The 14,878-nt window shown below is 56.6% G+C and overlaps 1 protein-coding gene across 4 annotated transcripts in view; it reads left to right on the top strand.

The window, feature by feature from the left end:
- Positions 1–247: 247 nt before the first annotated feature.
- Positions 248–14,878, top strand: part of Hif3a (hypoxia inducible factor 3 subunit alpha) — a 28,056-nt gene continuing 13,425 nt past the window's right edge. For 3 of the 4 annotated variants that reach the window (XR_011705381.1, XM_027945791.2, XM_071605111.1), the window contains exons 1-10: positions 248–276; positions 5,179–5,369; positions 6,322–6,467; positions 7,970–8,054; positions 8,328–8,440; positions 8,817–9,025; positions 10,466–10,572; positions 10,793–10,940; positions 13,562–13,680; positions 14,403–14,593. Coding sequence is in view for 3 of the 4 variants with exons in the window: in XM_027945791.2 (XP_027801592.1) it covers positions 251–276; positions 5,179–5,369; positions 6,322–6,467; positions 7,970–8,054; positions 8,328–8,440; positions 8,817–9,025; positions 10,466–10,572; positions 10,793–10,940; positions 13,562–13,680; positions 14,403–14,593 (1,335 nt within the window). In the remaining variant the exon portion in view is untranslated. Of the gene's footprint in view, positions 277–4,997; positions 5,018–5,178; positions 5,370–6,321; positions 6,468–7,969; positions 8,055–8,327; positions 8,441–8,816; positions 9,026–10,465; positions 10,573–10,792; positions 10,941–13,561; positions 13,681–14,402; positions 14,594–14,878 lie in introns of those variants that run through there. The other variant, XM_071605112.1, reaches the window with a different exon arrangement.

The raw sequence follows: 14,878 nt of genomic DNA, 5'->3' as shown, positions 1-14,878 counted from the left end.
CTGCCGAGGAAGTCCACGGCGAGGGGCGTGGCTGGGGGTGTGTGTTACGCGGTATCCCCCCTCAGAGTTCCAAGTCTTCTCCTCTGGGCCCGCCTCCTCCTCGGGAGTGACAGGCTTATAGCCCAACCAGAGCGCAGGCCGGGTGCGGAGCAGCCAATGGTGCGGCGGGGGCGGGGCTGGGGAGGGGGCTCACAGGCTAGGGGAGGGGGCTCCGGACCTCGGAGGGCTCGGGAGCCGAGACCGGCGAGCCATGGCACTGGGGCTGCAGCGCGCAAGGTACTGGGATTTAGGGACAAAATTATGGGAATTGGGGGGCTCTCCTTCCCGGGACCCCTGATGGGGGAGGTGCGCGGATGAGAGCCAAGGACGCCCCGGGGCGAGCGGTTGGAGGCACACCCCGCCTCACCTTCCAGACCAACTCCTTGCCTGTCCCGCCCCTCTCACCAGGAACGGTTTGGGGGTCGTGATCCCCTATTTCCTGACACCCCACTTCGCTTCCCCGCCTGGTTGGGGTGAAACTTGAGATCCACATGGAATTGGAAGTGGTTGCGTTTGGGCAGTGCCCGGGCTTTCGGGAGTGGGGGGAACCTTTCTACCTTGCATAGTGATCCCTCTGGTCTCGAAAGTCTCAGAATGGAGGTGGTGCTTAGCCATCCTCCGACCCTTGGGATCCCAGGGGATATGGGTGCTTACCTACAAACTGGCCATTCTCAGATAGAGGGAATCCCTTAGGGATTTGCCTTCTGAGTACCAAAAGGAAGAGAGATCCCCCTTGATTGGACCCTTAATGACAGTCTCCCAACCTTGGGTTCCCCTAGAGATAGGCTGGAAAAGTCCGTTTTAGAAGCTGCTTGAGATCCTTCCCAGAAGCCTTTCGGTATCCTTTTAAATAGTAGCGTCATCCCCCTCATAACAGGGAAACGAGCATGACCCTTTTCCCAAAGTCTGACCCCACTCCTCATTCATCCACTACCCCCTCCCAGCCACCAGTCCCTGCATACTGAGGGATGAGGGCCACACCCAAGCCTTATTTGGGGGAGAGCCTATGGCAAGGCACTGTGCTTGATTCAACAGGTGACCCCCACACACAAGCTAACTGGAGCACCCCCTGCTCAGTCTCAGCTAGAGTTCATCACCCAGCAGGTGCAGATCTGCTGGGGCAGAGAGAGGCAACCTATGCTCTGGGACCGCTCTCAGGTTTCCATGGGACCTCAGAAAATGTCCCAGGTCCTTGGTTTTCCTATCCAATCTGAGGCACTCAGCAAGCCTCACGGCTTCCCGCCTCCCTGGCTTCAAAGGTCTGATTAGATCCATCCACACCCCTAAGTTTTTTTACCCCCCCCCCCAGGCTCTTCTCTCCCAGTCTATTCCAGTCCCTGGCTCTGGGCCCACCAGGGAACTCCATCCCACCCCTTCTGGGCCAGCTGTGGTGGCCCTGCCCCTCCCAGCGCCCCCTCCTGGCCGGGTGGGGGCCCCCTCGCCACCCAAGGCCAGCCCTTTCCTGTGGTGTCATCCCACTCTGCACACCACCCACTCATAACTCGCACCCGGATCCCGCTCCGCTCCAGCGGTCCTGCGCCCCCAGGATGGCACTTCAGCCAAAGGGGGTGATGGTGAGTGGGCCCCTCTTGCCCCCTTCCCTTCTTCCAGATGCACTTGCAGCCACCCCTGGGCATAGATGTTCTCCGGAAGTCCCTACGGGCACACTATCTGGGTGCCCACGGAGGTCAAGGGTGCCCTGAGGAGATAGGACTTTGGGGATGAGCATCCCACGGGATTACCATGTCCTTGAGAACAAGCAAAGTTGGGGTCAGAGAGACTCCCCCAACACCCACCCCAAGTTCCTTCTCAAACCCAAATCCTGCCTCTGGCCTCTCAGGTCACCTCTGAGCAGTGCCAAAAGGGTCCCTGCCCAGATAAAACCTAAGCCTCTGCCACCGCCCAGTCCACAAAGGTTTGTGAGCCCCCCCCCTCAATACCCAGAGAACCAGGAGAGCCCAGGAGGAGCCCTGAATGTAGGGTGGGGACTCCCTACTTTTGTCAGGTCTTTGCTCCCAGGTCTAAGTCCTTCAGGGTGGGAAGAGGTGGGCTTCTCTCCCTCTTGGTGGGGGGAAGGACCGGCCCTGTCCCCCTTCTCAGGCCTCACCCTGGGGCCTCCTGGCCCCACCCCCTGTTCTTGGCTGGAACACGGGGAAGGGTGGCAGGGATCCAGCAGCACGTCTCGGGCTGGGCCCTGTGCCAAGGGGCTGGACCAGGGTTGGGCATGGGGCCAGCTGAGGAGATCCAGAGGCAGCAGCAGTGGGACAGGGGAAGAGACTGAAGCCACCAGGCAAAGAGGAGCCTGGGAGGGGTCCCTTGGACACCCCCACTGAGGAAGAGCACTGAAAGGCACAGGCCCACCCACTTCTTAGCTGTGTGGCCTTGGGCCAGTGTCTGCCTCTCTGATCTCCAATTTCATATCCTGGGAAATGGGAGGCGTCCCTCCTCCTCCCCACCCCAGACCAAGTTGAGAAGCCAGTGAGGAAAAGGTTGGGGGGGCAGAACTCCTGACAGGTGACAACAAACTGAGTTCAAGTCAGAGTTCTGGGTGGCAGTGGACAGACCTGGCTCTGCTTCTGAGCGCCGTGTGCCCTCAGGCAAGTTCATCACCTCCGAGGACCTGCTTCCACATCAGAATAACCCCAAAGGAAGGTCCAGGTACAGGGTGGGTTAACTAAGAAGTGGATGAGCAACGCTGAGAGTTGACGAGCAGCCCCCCACCCTCACCCCGGGATGCCACCTGGGTTGGTCTGGTGGGGACTCCATTGTTCCAGCTCTGCTGCTTCCTTTTATGAAGGGAGCTCACTTCTGGCCCAGGGGGTTGTTGGGAGGATTTAGTGGGGTCTCTAGCTCCACGAGTGTGTAACACTCCAAAGCTCACATTATGATTCACACCGTTACTAGTCCTCCTCCCAGGGTGCTCATGTAAAAGCCACACACATAATGGCACCTACCAGAGTTACTGTCTAAGCCCACAGGTTTCCCCCGTGCACAAGCCTTCTATCCCTCACGTGGACAAAGGGAGAGTAAGTTTAACCTTTATTTAGCACTAACCAATTGCCAGGTCTAGTTTTCTAAGCCCTTGATATATATCAACTCATTAAAATTCAAAACACCCCACAAGGTGGGTTCCATTACTGTGTCCACCGGGTCCGTGCAACTTGGCCAAAGCCACAGAGCTTATAAGTAGTGGAGTTGGGATTGGAACCCCGAACCCAAGGAACTGGCTTCCACTCTAACTGCAAGGCCAGAAAAGCCAGAAACCCAGAGTGAGGCCCCCACTTCCCGTCAGAACATCCGGAGAACAGACTGGGAGCTGGAAGGAGGTCCTTCTGCAGCCACCAGCTGGCTCCTTCTATGGAGGAAGAAGCCTGCCACCGAGAGGATTAGGAGCCCAGCTGCCTGGGAGGTGGGGCACTCGCCCCACCTCCGTTCTTCTTCCCACTCCCTGTTCCCTCTGTCAGGGCCCCCAGCTCAGGGAGGCCCGCCCACCCCCACCCTCTGGGCAGGAAGACAAACAGGGCTGGAACAGAACAGTACAGGACGGAATGTCCTCTGGGCAGGCAGGACTGAGGCCCCTGCCCCCCACCCTCGGCAGCCAAGAGGGAGGGGATGGGGACCATATCTCACCCCCTCCAACCCTTGACCTAGCCTGTCCCCTTCTGTGCCTCCCACTCTCTTGAACTGAGTGCTTTTCTTCCCTCTGCAACCAGACAAGAAATCTCCTCTGCACCCCTCATGCTAGGGGGTGGGGTTGATGCCACCCCAGAAATGACCTCAGCTCCCCTGAATTTAGGAAGGGACAGCCTCCCCTCCTAGATATTCTGCTTCATTGGGGGTGAGGTGGGGGATCACAAGAGGGGATCAGAGAAAAGACTGAAGATTTTGGAACCTCAGTGCTGGGGTTAAAATCCCAGCTCAGCCAGGTACTGGCCTTCTGACTTCTTGGGCAAAGGACTTCACCTCGCAGAGATTCAGTTTTCCCTTCAAACAATGGAAGTCTAAAAGCTTCCCTCTAGAGGTCTCCTGAGGATGGCATGAGTGCACCCAGCAGAATACCTGCAGCGTCAGACCCATAATGCTTAGCAATTGATGGCTGCTTATTAGGAATGGTTTTTGCCAATATTATAAATGTAGATAAGACTACATATATAAGAAGCAAGAGACCCTTTAATTTTTTATTCAAAAGCCAAACTACAGCTTCAGATAGACATGGAGTTTGAATTCAAAGATGGTGGCAGAAACAGGATGAAACACTTTAAAACTTGGACATAAATCCAGGACCATAAAACAGAGAAATCTTAGGAGAGCAGGCAGACCCGTGTTCAACCCCTGGCCTCACATCAGCAGCAAGTGCTGCACCTCGCTGCTCTGTTTCCTGGTCTGTTCAACGGGGATAATGGATTTGCTTCCTTGAGAGTTGTCTGGGCATTACGTGGGTTTCCCACTTGGCACGGGTACTGATATAGGAAAACCCGATACGTGGCAGATGTTTCCAACAAAACAGTATTCATCCCCCCAACCCAGCCCCACTCGCAAAATTCAGGTATTTGAAGTTGATTAAAAGGTAGAGGGTGAAGAGCTATCTGCTGGGTAAAAGCCGGGGCTGGTTTGCTGTGTCACCCTGGCGGGCGGCCCCTTAGGGCCCCTATTGGTGCCTCCTTAGACTTTGAGATATCTCTGCTCCAAGATTCTGAGGACTCAGCTCACTGAGGAGGGGAAAGGGCAGTGCAGGGGGCTCCCGGAGGCTGAAGGGCAGGGGACCTGGGAAGCTCCAGCCATCTTCAAGCTCCCTCCCTCTTCTGGCCCCCGGCCAGCTCAGCCATCCCCCTCCCATCAGGAGGCCTCTCTGTCCCCCGGGCGTCCCCGGCTCGGGAATTAAACTGCATAGAAGTCAGGGAGGGGACAGAGCGGTCCGAGGCATGCCACAGAGAGGAGCGAGGCGCCAGGAGGGCAGCATGGTTTGGCACCAGGACAGGTAAAACCCAGGGCTAGGAGGGCTCAGATTGTAACATTCCAGACCACAGGACGCCACACAGCGAGGCCCATGAGCCCGGGCTCCAAACGCCCCATTTGCTGGTACCATCCATCTCTTTCCCTTCCCGGAACTCCGCCAGTGAACGCTGCCCACGCCCGCAGGTCCAGCACCGAGCTGCGCAAGGAGAAGTCCCGGGATGCGGCCCGCAGCCGGCGCAGCCAGGAGACCGAGGTGCTGTACCAGCTGGCACACACGCTGCCCTTCGCGCGCGGCGTCAGCGCCCACCTGGACAAAGCCTCCATCATGCGCCTCACTATCAGCTACCTGCGCATGCACCGCCTCTGTGCCGCAGGTGAGCCCCGCCCCTGGAATTCCAGCCCCCGGGAGGCTCCTCCTCCGGGAAGCCTGAGCCCGAGAGGCCACGCCCCCTGGGTGGAGTTTTCCCGGTGGAGCCCCACCTCCCTGGAATCCGCTCTTCGGACGAGGCCCCGCCTCTTCAAGTGCAGGGCCAGTCGGAGCCCAGTGCTCCTGGAAGTCCCACCCCTTTAGTAGTCTATCATTCTCAAGGCCCCGCCCCCTAGGTGCGCTCTTGAAAAGCCCCGCCTCCTTAGAACTCAAAGCGAGGGCCCTAGCCGCCTGAGGCCCCTCAACCTTTAGATTTGGTGCCTTGAGGAGACTTTCCTGGATGATCTACTGCCCAGCTTTAATTCCTTGAGAGTTCCTCTTCCCGCCCATCCGGTTGTATAGCTTGTTCCCTTAGCCATTCCCTTGAATTTCCACCCAATTAGAATTCCACTCTGCAGGATTCCCCCGCACCCCCACTCCCACGTGCACCTGGACTCCCAGGACCTTGGAAAGGTTTTATTATGGAGGAAATCGAATTACTCTCAGGCAGGCTCTGCCCCACAGCATTTTACTTCTTTGGGAGACTGCGCCCTTAGAATTCTGTCCCCTGGGAGTCTCTGCTTCTTTATGATTCTGCCCATCTGGAAGGTCCTGTTCTCCAAGAATTCTGGGAAGCTAGAAGTCTGACGCCCCTAGGTCCTGGCCCTCTTGAATTTGGACCCCTGGTGTTGCATCTTCTTAGGGGTCTGCCTTCCTAGGAGTCACACTCCCTTAGAATTCTGTCTCCTGAAAGGCCCTGCTCCCAATTCCAATGCTTGGGACTCCAAGCCACTAGGATGTACCCCCACCCACCTGGACATACCTGTAAGTTCCTCTCAGTGAGGAAAGGAGAGGGAGGCTGGCTGCAGTGGGCCCAGGACTGACTGACCCTCCCACCCCCCCACCCCCCCGGGCACCAGGGGAGTGGAACCAGGTGGGAGCAGGGGGAGAGCCACTGGATGCCTGCTACCTGAAGGCCCTGGAGGGCTTCGTCATGGTGCTCACCGCCGAGGGAGACATGGCTTACCTGTCGGAAAATGTCAGCAAACACCTGGGCCTCAGTCAGGTGAGCTGCCTGCTCCGTGCCTGGCCCTGAGCTGGTGACCACACAGCCTTGGCCTTGCCTTTACGGGACTCACAGGACAGAGGGGATATAGGTGTGTCACCAGGCAGCAAGACAGAATAGTCAGGACTGAGATGGGACAGCCTAGGACTGGGGTAGAGGGTACCTGACCAAGCCTGGGGGGTGGGTACTGGGGACTCCTGGAGAAAAGGACATCCAAGCTGAAACCTGAAGGACCTGGCCAGCTGAGGTGTGTGAAGTGGGCGGGACCAGCGAAGACCAGGATGGCATGAGCAACCAGAACGTGCCAGGGGATCAGAGGGGAGAGAAGCAGAGCACTGTGGGAAGGTGGAGAAGTTCGCCCGGCCAGAGCAGGGCGCAGTGGAAGAAGATGGGAGAGAAGGCTGAGAGATGAGCAAGGGCAGGACAGTGTAGGGCCAAGTTAGAAGGTTTGTGTCCAGGGCACTGGGGAGCCATGGAATGATTGGAAGCAGGGGAGAGGGTGTGCCAGAGGGGTAGAATCCGATTCACACTTTAGAAAGAAAGAGTCCTCCTGGGGATAGAGTTGGAGGGAGAGTAAGTAGAGTCTGGGAGATCAGCAAGGGATCACAGGTGGGAGAAGAGGGCAGGGCCCATGGGGGTGGGCATCTGGAGACATTTAGAAAACAGAGCTGGTTAATAGTCTCCACAGCAAGCCCCATGTGGGGATTCCTGTTATTTTTTCTATTTCACATACATGGACTCCACAGTCGCCTTCTGTTCCTTTCCCCTGCCTCATTACCTGACTCTGGGTACCAGTTCCTCTGTTGGTGTGAACTCTTGGACTCAGAGAGGCGAATGTCCCAAGGTCCCCAAGCTAGGAAGGGGCAGAGTCATGCTTCCAATTTCCAAGAGGTAGTGTCAGAAGAGTGAGATGACATTCTGCCACCACCAGGTTGGGAGCCCCTGTGGGTCCCCATCCATCTGTCCCTTCTCCCAGCACTAGGCTCATTTCCTAGATGAAGCAAGCAGCTGGGTCTCCTGCCTAGCAGGCATGGTTCATCTCAGGGCCTTTGCTCATGCCGCTTTCCTTCTTAGAACACACTCACCCCAGGGCCACAAGACCACCTCACTTGATTTGTTCAACAATTTTTTTTTTTTAATGTCAAAGAAACTCTCAAGAGGCCACTCTTTCTAAAACAGCCTCCCATCATTACGTCACTTTCCCCAGCCTTGGTTGCCTTCCTGGTGTTTATCATATCATTGTGAAATGTTGTTTTACTTGGTTTCTTTACTGTCTGTCTCCCCAGACTAGCCGGTAGGCTCTGCAAGGCAGGGCTCTGTATGTGGGGTCACCCCCACCTGGAGGGCCTGGCAAGCAGTGGGTGCTGAATAAATGATAATGAATGAGACAGAGGAGCACCCCAGGCTGGAACTGGGGCAGGGCTGAGGGAGAGAAGAGGTAAAGGGCCAGGGCCCCCCGGAGGCGGCCCTTCCTCCGACCCCTGCTCTGCCCTCTCTGGCAGCTGGAGCTCATCGGACACAGTGTTTTCGATTTCATCCATCCCTGCGACCAAGAGGAGCTCCAGGATGCCTTGACCCCCAGCCCAAGTGAGTGCCCTGGAGGCCCCTGTCCCCAGTCTACAGGAGAGCAAGCTGAGGTCACCCCACCCCACCCCGGCGCACCCCCTCTTCCTCTGGACCACCGGATTGGCATAAGTGAAGAGGAGAAATGGCCCCTGCCTGGCTCTGAGGGACACACCCTTCCCGTGGACGATCACTCTGCGCGTCAGGGATGGGGCACCTTTAGCAGCCAAGGTGCTGGAGGGCGCTGGGCCCTCTGCAGCTGCGGGTGACCTGCCCGCCATCCCCTTGCCTCCCCAGGCCTGTCCAAGAAGAAGCCCGAGGCCCCCACGGAGCGGTGCTTCTCCTTGCGCATGAAGAGCACCCTCACCAGCAGGGGGCGCACCCTCAACCTCAAGGCAGCCACCTGGAAGGTGGGCGGGGCCTGGGCCTGCGGGGGCGGGGCCTGGGCCCCTGGAGGTCTGGGGAGGTTGGGAGTCGCGGTGTCCTAGGCCAGGATTTTGCAGGGCTCCTTGAAGCTGGGCCCAGGGTAACTTTAGGGCATTTAGGAATTGGGTGTCCGTGAGGTGGGGGATCTAGGGTCCTTGTCACCTTTCTCAGGCTGGATCTCTATGGACTTGAACTTAAGAGTCCCTGTGGGGCTGGAACCTGGGTCCTCGGAGCTCTCTGAGGTGACTCTCTGAAGTCAGGAATTCTGCTGTTCCTTGTGGGGCCTGCGGGGACTGGCCTCCCAGCCCCGTGGGTCACCCAGGACCCACACGGGACCCACCGCCCCCTCTCCCGGCCCAGGTGCTGCACTGCTCCGGACATATGAGGGTCTACAAGCCCCCCGCACAGCCTTCCCCCGCCGGGAGCCCCGGCTCCGAGCCCCCGCTGCAGTGCCTGGTGCTCATCTGTGAAGCCATCCCCCACCCAGGCAGCCTGGAGCCCCCGCTGGGCCGGGGGGCCTTCCTCAGTCGCCACAGCCTGGACATGAAGTTCACCTACTGCGACGAGAGGTGGGCAGTGCCCCAGCGACCCGACCCGACCCGCCCCACGCTCTGGTTCTGTTTGCAGTTCCCTCTGCGTCCTCAGTGTCTACCTGTCGGAATCTGTGGGCCTTTTGACCTTTCATTCCTTTTCTCTCTTCGTGTCTTTTCTTACCGTCTCCCTCTCTGTCCCTCTGTCCCTCTGTTGCTTCTCTTAAATGAGTCAGTTTATGTGGAGCAGTTAGCACCTCCCCCCCCCCACAGCAGGACGCGCTCCATAAACTCTCATGATTCTTCTTTTTCTGCCCTTTCTTTCTCCCTCTCTTTCTCCCTCTCTCTCCACTGTCCTTCTTTCCCATCCTTCCTCCATTTTCCATCTTTCCCTCACTGTGGAGTCATGCTCAGGAACATTGACTTTGGGCTCAGATTTGCTTGAGTTTCCACCTGGCTGTGTGTCCTTGGCCAAATGTCTTCACCTCTCTGTGCCATAGTTCTCCCAACTGTTCTGTGGGAGAATAATGGTGCCTACCTTGTGGAGTTACCCTGAGCACTCAAGTGCATTGCTCAGCGCAGAACACGAAAGTCTCATTTTTCATCATTATTTCTTTTTATTCCTTCTGTTTTTTTCTTTGCAATTTCTTTCTTCTCTTCTCTTCCTCTGTTTCACTTTTTTTTCCCTCTCTTTGCTTTTTTACTCTCCCTTTCCACTTATGTCACGTGTTTTGATTTGCTTTTGATGCCGGGCATGGAACCCAGGGGCACTTTACCACGGAGCCACTTCCCTAGCCCCTTCTGTTTTTATGTTGAGATGGGTTCTTGCTGTTGCTGAGCCTGGCCTCTGACTTGGCCATCCTCCTTTCTCAGCCTCCCAGGTGTGCACCGCCACACCTGGCTCGTGTTGGGTTTTTATTGCTGCTTTCCACAAACTCAGTGGCTCAAAATAACATCAATTCCCTGGCCCTCTGTTCTGGAGATCAGGAATTTGAAATGAGTCTGACAAGTCTAAAATTGAGGGCTGGTTCCTGCTGAGGCTAGGGAAGAACCTGTGGCCCTGCCTTCCCCAGCTGCTCGAGGCCACCGTGTCCCTTGGCTCCTGGCCCCTTATCCCATTCAGTCCCTATTCATCACCAAACTGCCTGCCCCCTTCTACCAAGAACCCCTTGATGCTGTGGGTCCCCCTGGATAACCCGGGGTCCTGCCCGCCCTCGATTCTCACCTTCATTCTGTCTCAAACGCCCTTTGCTGTGCAGGGTACCATGCTCACAGGTTCTGAGAGCTGGAACGCGGAGACTTGGGGGGCTGCTATTTACCCACAACCCTCCTACACTCGCTTTTCCTGTTTCCTTCTCTCTGCCTTCCTGTTCCAACCCTGTCTCTCACCTTGCTGGTTTTGTCCCTGTATCCCCACCTCTTCCTCACACCCCCCCCCTCTGCCCCAGCCCTGAGCCCTGACCCTCCACTGCACCCCAGGATCGCAGAGGTCGCTGGCTATAGCCCCGAGGACCTCATCGGCTGTTCTGCCTACGAGTACATCCACGCCCTGGATTCCGACGCCGTCAGCAGGAGCATCCACACCTGTATGTGACCCAAGTCCCCGCCTGGAGCCAGCTGCCACATGGCCCCCCATCAATGCCGTCCCCAGCTCCCCACACCCCAGGGAGTCCTCCCCACCCACCCAACTCCTGCTCCCCAAGCCCCAGGCCACCCCACCCCCCCGGCCCCGCCCACGTCCTACCCCAGACCCCGGAGCCTCCTGTCCCCTTCTGTGGCCCTGACCTCCCTCCACCCTGTCCCCAGTGCTGAGCAAGGGCCAGGCAGTAACGGGGCAGTATCGCTTCCTGGCCCGGAGCGGTGGCTACCTGTGGACCCAGACCCAGGCCACGGTGGTGTCAGGGGGCCGGGGCCCCCAGTCAGAGAGCATCGTCTGCGTCCACTTCCTGATCAGGTGAGCGGGGCCATGCCGAGGCTGTGCGCCGGGTCTTGTCCGTGTGCATGGACAGGTGTGTGTGCGTGTTGCACGTGAGTATACGTGAGGCCCTGGGCATATGTCCATGCATGTGGCTGTACGTGCACACGCGTGTGCGTCTAGATCGTGTAAGTGGAAGGGAACTCTAAGTTACATTCATAAGTGCGGCCGAGACACAGGGTCTTTTTAAAAATTAAAGTTCGTGCTCAGAGCACCTTCGCACTTTGATACACAGTTCTGTGCATTTTGACAGATGCACGGGATGACAAAGCCCTGATGTGTCAGCTGCCTCCGGGTCTCATCCCCAGAATGCTTTCAGGGCTCGTCTGTCCTCTGACCCTAGAGGGTTTTGTTTCCTTTTTGGCCCTGGGCATTGAACCCAGGGGCTCTCACCCACTGAGCCACACCCCAGCCCTGTTTTATATTTCATTTAGAGGCAGGGTCTCTCTAAGTTGCTGAGGCTGGCTTTGAACTCGCGTTCCTCCTGCCTCAGCCTCTTGAGCTGCTGGGATTACAGGCCTGCACCACTGTGCCTGGCTTGGTTTGGTTTTAATTTTAGTTATCCCTAATGGGTCTGCAGTGGTAAAATCACAGGGTCCCAATCCCACCCCTGTCACGCACCTTAGAGTTTTGTCACCATTGAGAAATGCAGGAGTGTCAAGGACAGCGTATGATCACAAGACAGAGTCAGAGGTGTGGCCAGTGGCAGAGCACTCCCAAGGCTCTGGACTCTATCCTCAGTACCACACGCTCAAAAAGACAGATGTACCCAGTTACAGCTTTTCCTTGAAGGTTATCTTACAGGACGTGGCATCAGTTTCCAAAACCTTAGGGGTTTTCCCAGATCTGGGAGGTATCTGAAATTCAAGTAGTTTGCATCCCACATCCCTGAACTGAGAGCACCCTTTTGCAGCTCCCCAGTATCCTTTTTTTTTTTTTTTTTAGAGAGGGAGAGAGAATTTTAATATTTATTTTTTAGTTTTCGGCGGACACAACATCTTTGTTTGCATGTGGTGCTGAGGATCGAACCCGGGCCGCACGCATGCCAGGCGAGCGCACTACCACTTGAGCCACATCCCCAGCCCCCCAGTATCCTTAAGAGAAAGTCCAAGGCCCTTTGGGACTCCCACCTCTCTCCCCTTCTCACTCACCAGCCAAACCTCAGGACCTTTGCACATGCAGTCTCCTCCTCTCTCGGTCTTCCCCTTTCTCCTGAGTCATGCCTACTCTCCCTTTCAGTTTAAAATCAGACATCACTTCCTGAGAGACCACACAAGGTCAGGTCTCCCCATTTTCTCTCCTGATATTATAACTTGCCCCATTTACTTAGAACTATTTGTAATTCCCCTCTTGTGTTTTCAGCCAGGCATCCTTGACTGAGCTTTTAAAAATTGCAAACCCCCTTCTCTGTTTGGTACTTACCACGGTAAATATCCTATAAAAATGTGATTTGAGCCATATATGTCACTTGGAGTTTTCTGGCAGGTAAAGTTAACTTTAGGAACATATGATATTGTGCGTGTGTGTGTATATGTGTGTGTGTGTGGTGTGTGTATGTGTGTGTCGCTGGGTGCTCTCGGGACGTGTGTGTGTACTTGTGCAGTTGTGTCCCTTGTGTGTTTCAGGGGGTAAGTGTGGCTCTGGTCCAGGCCACATTGAGATGTCTCCAACCCAGGACTGGTTTCGAGAGGGTGGAGAGGGGGTCAGAGCCCACGGGAAGGCCAGGTCCACCTGCCTGGCTTATGCTGATGAGATGCAAATGAGGGGTGGTCCCCAGCCCCACACCCACTGTCCCCACGATCGCCCAGCGAGCATCTGGATCGTCTCTGTAGCCAGAGACGGTGGGACGGGAGGTGCGGGGGACATCAGAAGGATGTATTTATAAACCCGTCCCCTGGAGTATGAAAAATGTCTATGAATAGAAGCTCCCTAAACAAGCGCTTATTCATAAAAACCGGGCCCTGTGAGTTCTTCATATTTGGTAATGGAAGGAAGAAGATGTTAAAAATATGCTTTTCATGGATACGTTGAGGAGAGGATGCTCATGAGTGCACATCTGTAAGGAGACTGCTTAGCTCAGGCCTCTCGCTGGCCCCCTGGGCCCGGGCTCCCGGCTGTCCCTGCACCCTCCCCCTCTGTCCCCTTGTCCCCCACCCCAGCTCCTGGATCCTCCTCTCCACCCACCCAGCCTGTGCTAGATGCCAGCTGCTTTTTCTCTTTCCTGCCACAGAGGGAGCTTGGGAAGTGACAAATTTAACTTTCTTTTAAATGCCATCACAGGTTGAGTATCCCTTATCCAAAAGGCTTGAGACCAGAATGGGGGGTGTGTTTGGTTTTGTGGACCTTGGAGTATCTGCACATGTACTTAATGGGGTATCTCGGAAACGGGACCAAATCTAAACACAAGATCCATTATGTTTCACGTGTACCTATGCACCTGGCCTGAAGGTCACTTTCACAATATTTCAAGTAGTTTGGGGCATGACACCAAGTTTCACGGTGTAGAACTTTCCACTCATTAGGTTTAGGATCTTGGATTTTTGAATTAGGGCTACTTGGCCTGTGTTATAAAAAGCATATACTGTCTGCTTTGTACCCAGCCGAGTGGAAGAGACGGGTGTGGTGCTGTCCCTGGAGCAGACGGAGCAACACTCTCGCAGACCCCTGCAGGGGGGTGCCCTCTCTCAGAAGGACGCCCCTAATCCTGGGCACAGGCTTGGTATGGAGCAGAGCTGTTGTGTCCCCAGGACCCTTGGAAGAAAGCACATGGACCTTAACACAGCTCTCCCGGCCCTGTGGGACCCGTTTCCTGCCCTCCTCTCCTTCTACTCACCCTCCAGAACACACCAGCTTCTTAAGAGCTCTCAGACGTTGCTACACCCTTTTTTGCCTCAGGGCCTTTGCACTTGCAATTTTCCTTCCCAGAATGCTCTTCTCTCTCCCATCCTCCCTTTTCTATATCTGATGGTCTCAGTCTCTGTCGCCCCCTTCTTCTGTATCCTGCTGTGGCTCCCCATTGCCCACACCTTACTACTATGTGGCTTCCAGTAACCTGGGTCCCCTGAGTCTGGCCCCTTCCTCCCTCTTCCTTCTCCTGGCCCCTCATCCTGGATGGGCTTCCCTCCATGTCCATGCTTCTCTGCGGGTGGATTGCTCGTGTCCTTTCCTCTTCTCAGTGATGGCCAACTTGATCCCCAGGGACTTTAGCACCTCCTTGGGGCCTTGGGCCCATCTGAGTCACCAATCACTATTTGGGGCCCCTCCACAATCAGGGAACTGAAGTTAACCCCTGGCCCCGCAGGGGTCCTCCAGGGGTCCTGCAGGCCCTTCTCCCCATCGCTAAGGACAGTGCCATCCCGATTGGTTGTGTCCCCTGGGCTGGGCTTGGGGAGCTCTGGCCCTCGGTCCTAGATGATCACCCATGTCCTCCCCATCCTGCAGATGCCCCTGGCCCCCGCCTCCTGGCCTTCCTGCACCCCCCTTCCCTGAGCGAGGCCACCCTGGCCGCTGACCCCCGCCGTTTCTGTAGCCCTGACCTCCGCCGCCTCCTGGCGCCCATCCTAGATGGAGCTTCGGGAGCTGCCACCCCCAGCACCCCGCAGGCTGCGCGGCGTCCCCAGAGCCCTCTTCCGGTAAGCAGCCCCCTCGCCTCTGGCCGGACCTTGCTGCGCCCTGACCTGTGTCTCCGTCAGTCGTGGAGGGTGGGATGGGGTGGGCTGGGCTTCTTTTGAGACCTGGACCCCAGACTCTTCAAGTTGGGACTCGGGAATCGGCCCTCGGCCTGGGCTGGGGACCCCAGCGTGTCTGAACTGGCACAAGCAATGGTCCCGCCGTGGCCAAGCACCAGGCGCTCTGAGTGTCGCCTCGAAGAGTCGAGAATGTCTAAGAGCTTGACTTGCAGAGTCCCGGGTTCAAAT

Source organism: Marmota flaviventris, chromosome 18, assembly GCF_047511675.1.
Source record: "Marmota flaviventris isolate mMarFla1 chromosome 18, mMarFla1.hap1, whole genome shotgun sequence".
Lineage (NCBI taxonomy): Eukaryota > Metazoa > Chordata > Mammalia > Rodentia > Sciuridae > Marmota > Marmota flaviventris.
This window is presented reverse-complemented; position numbering and strand designations above follow the sequence as displayed.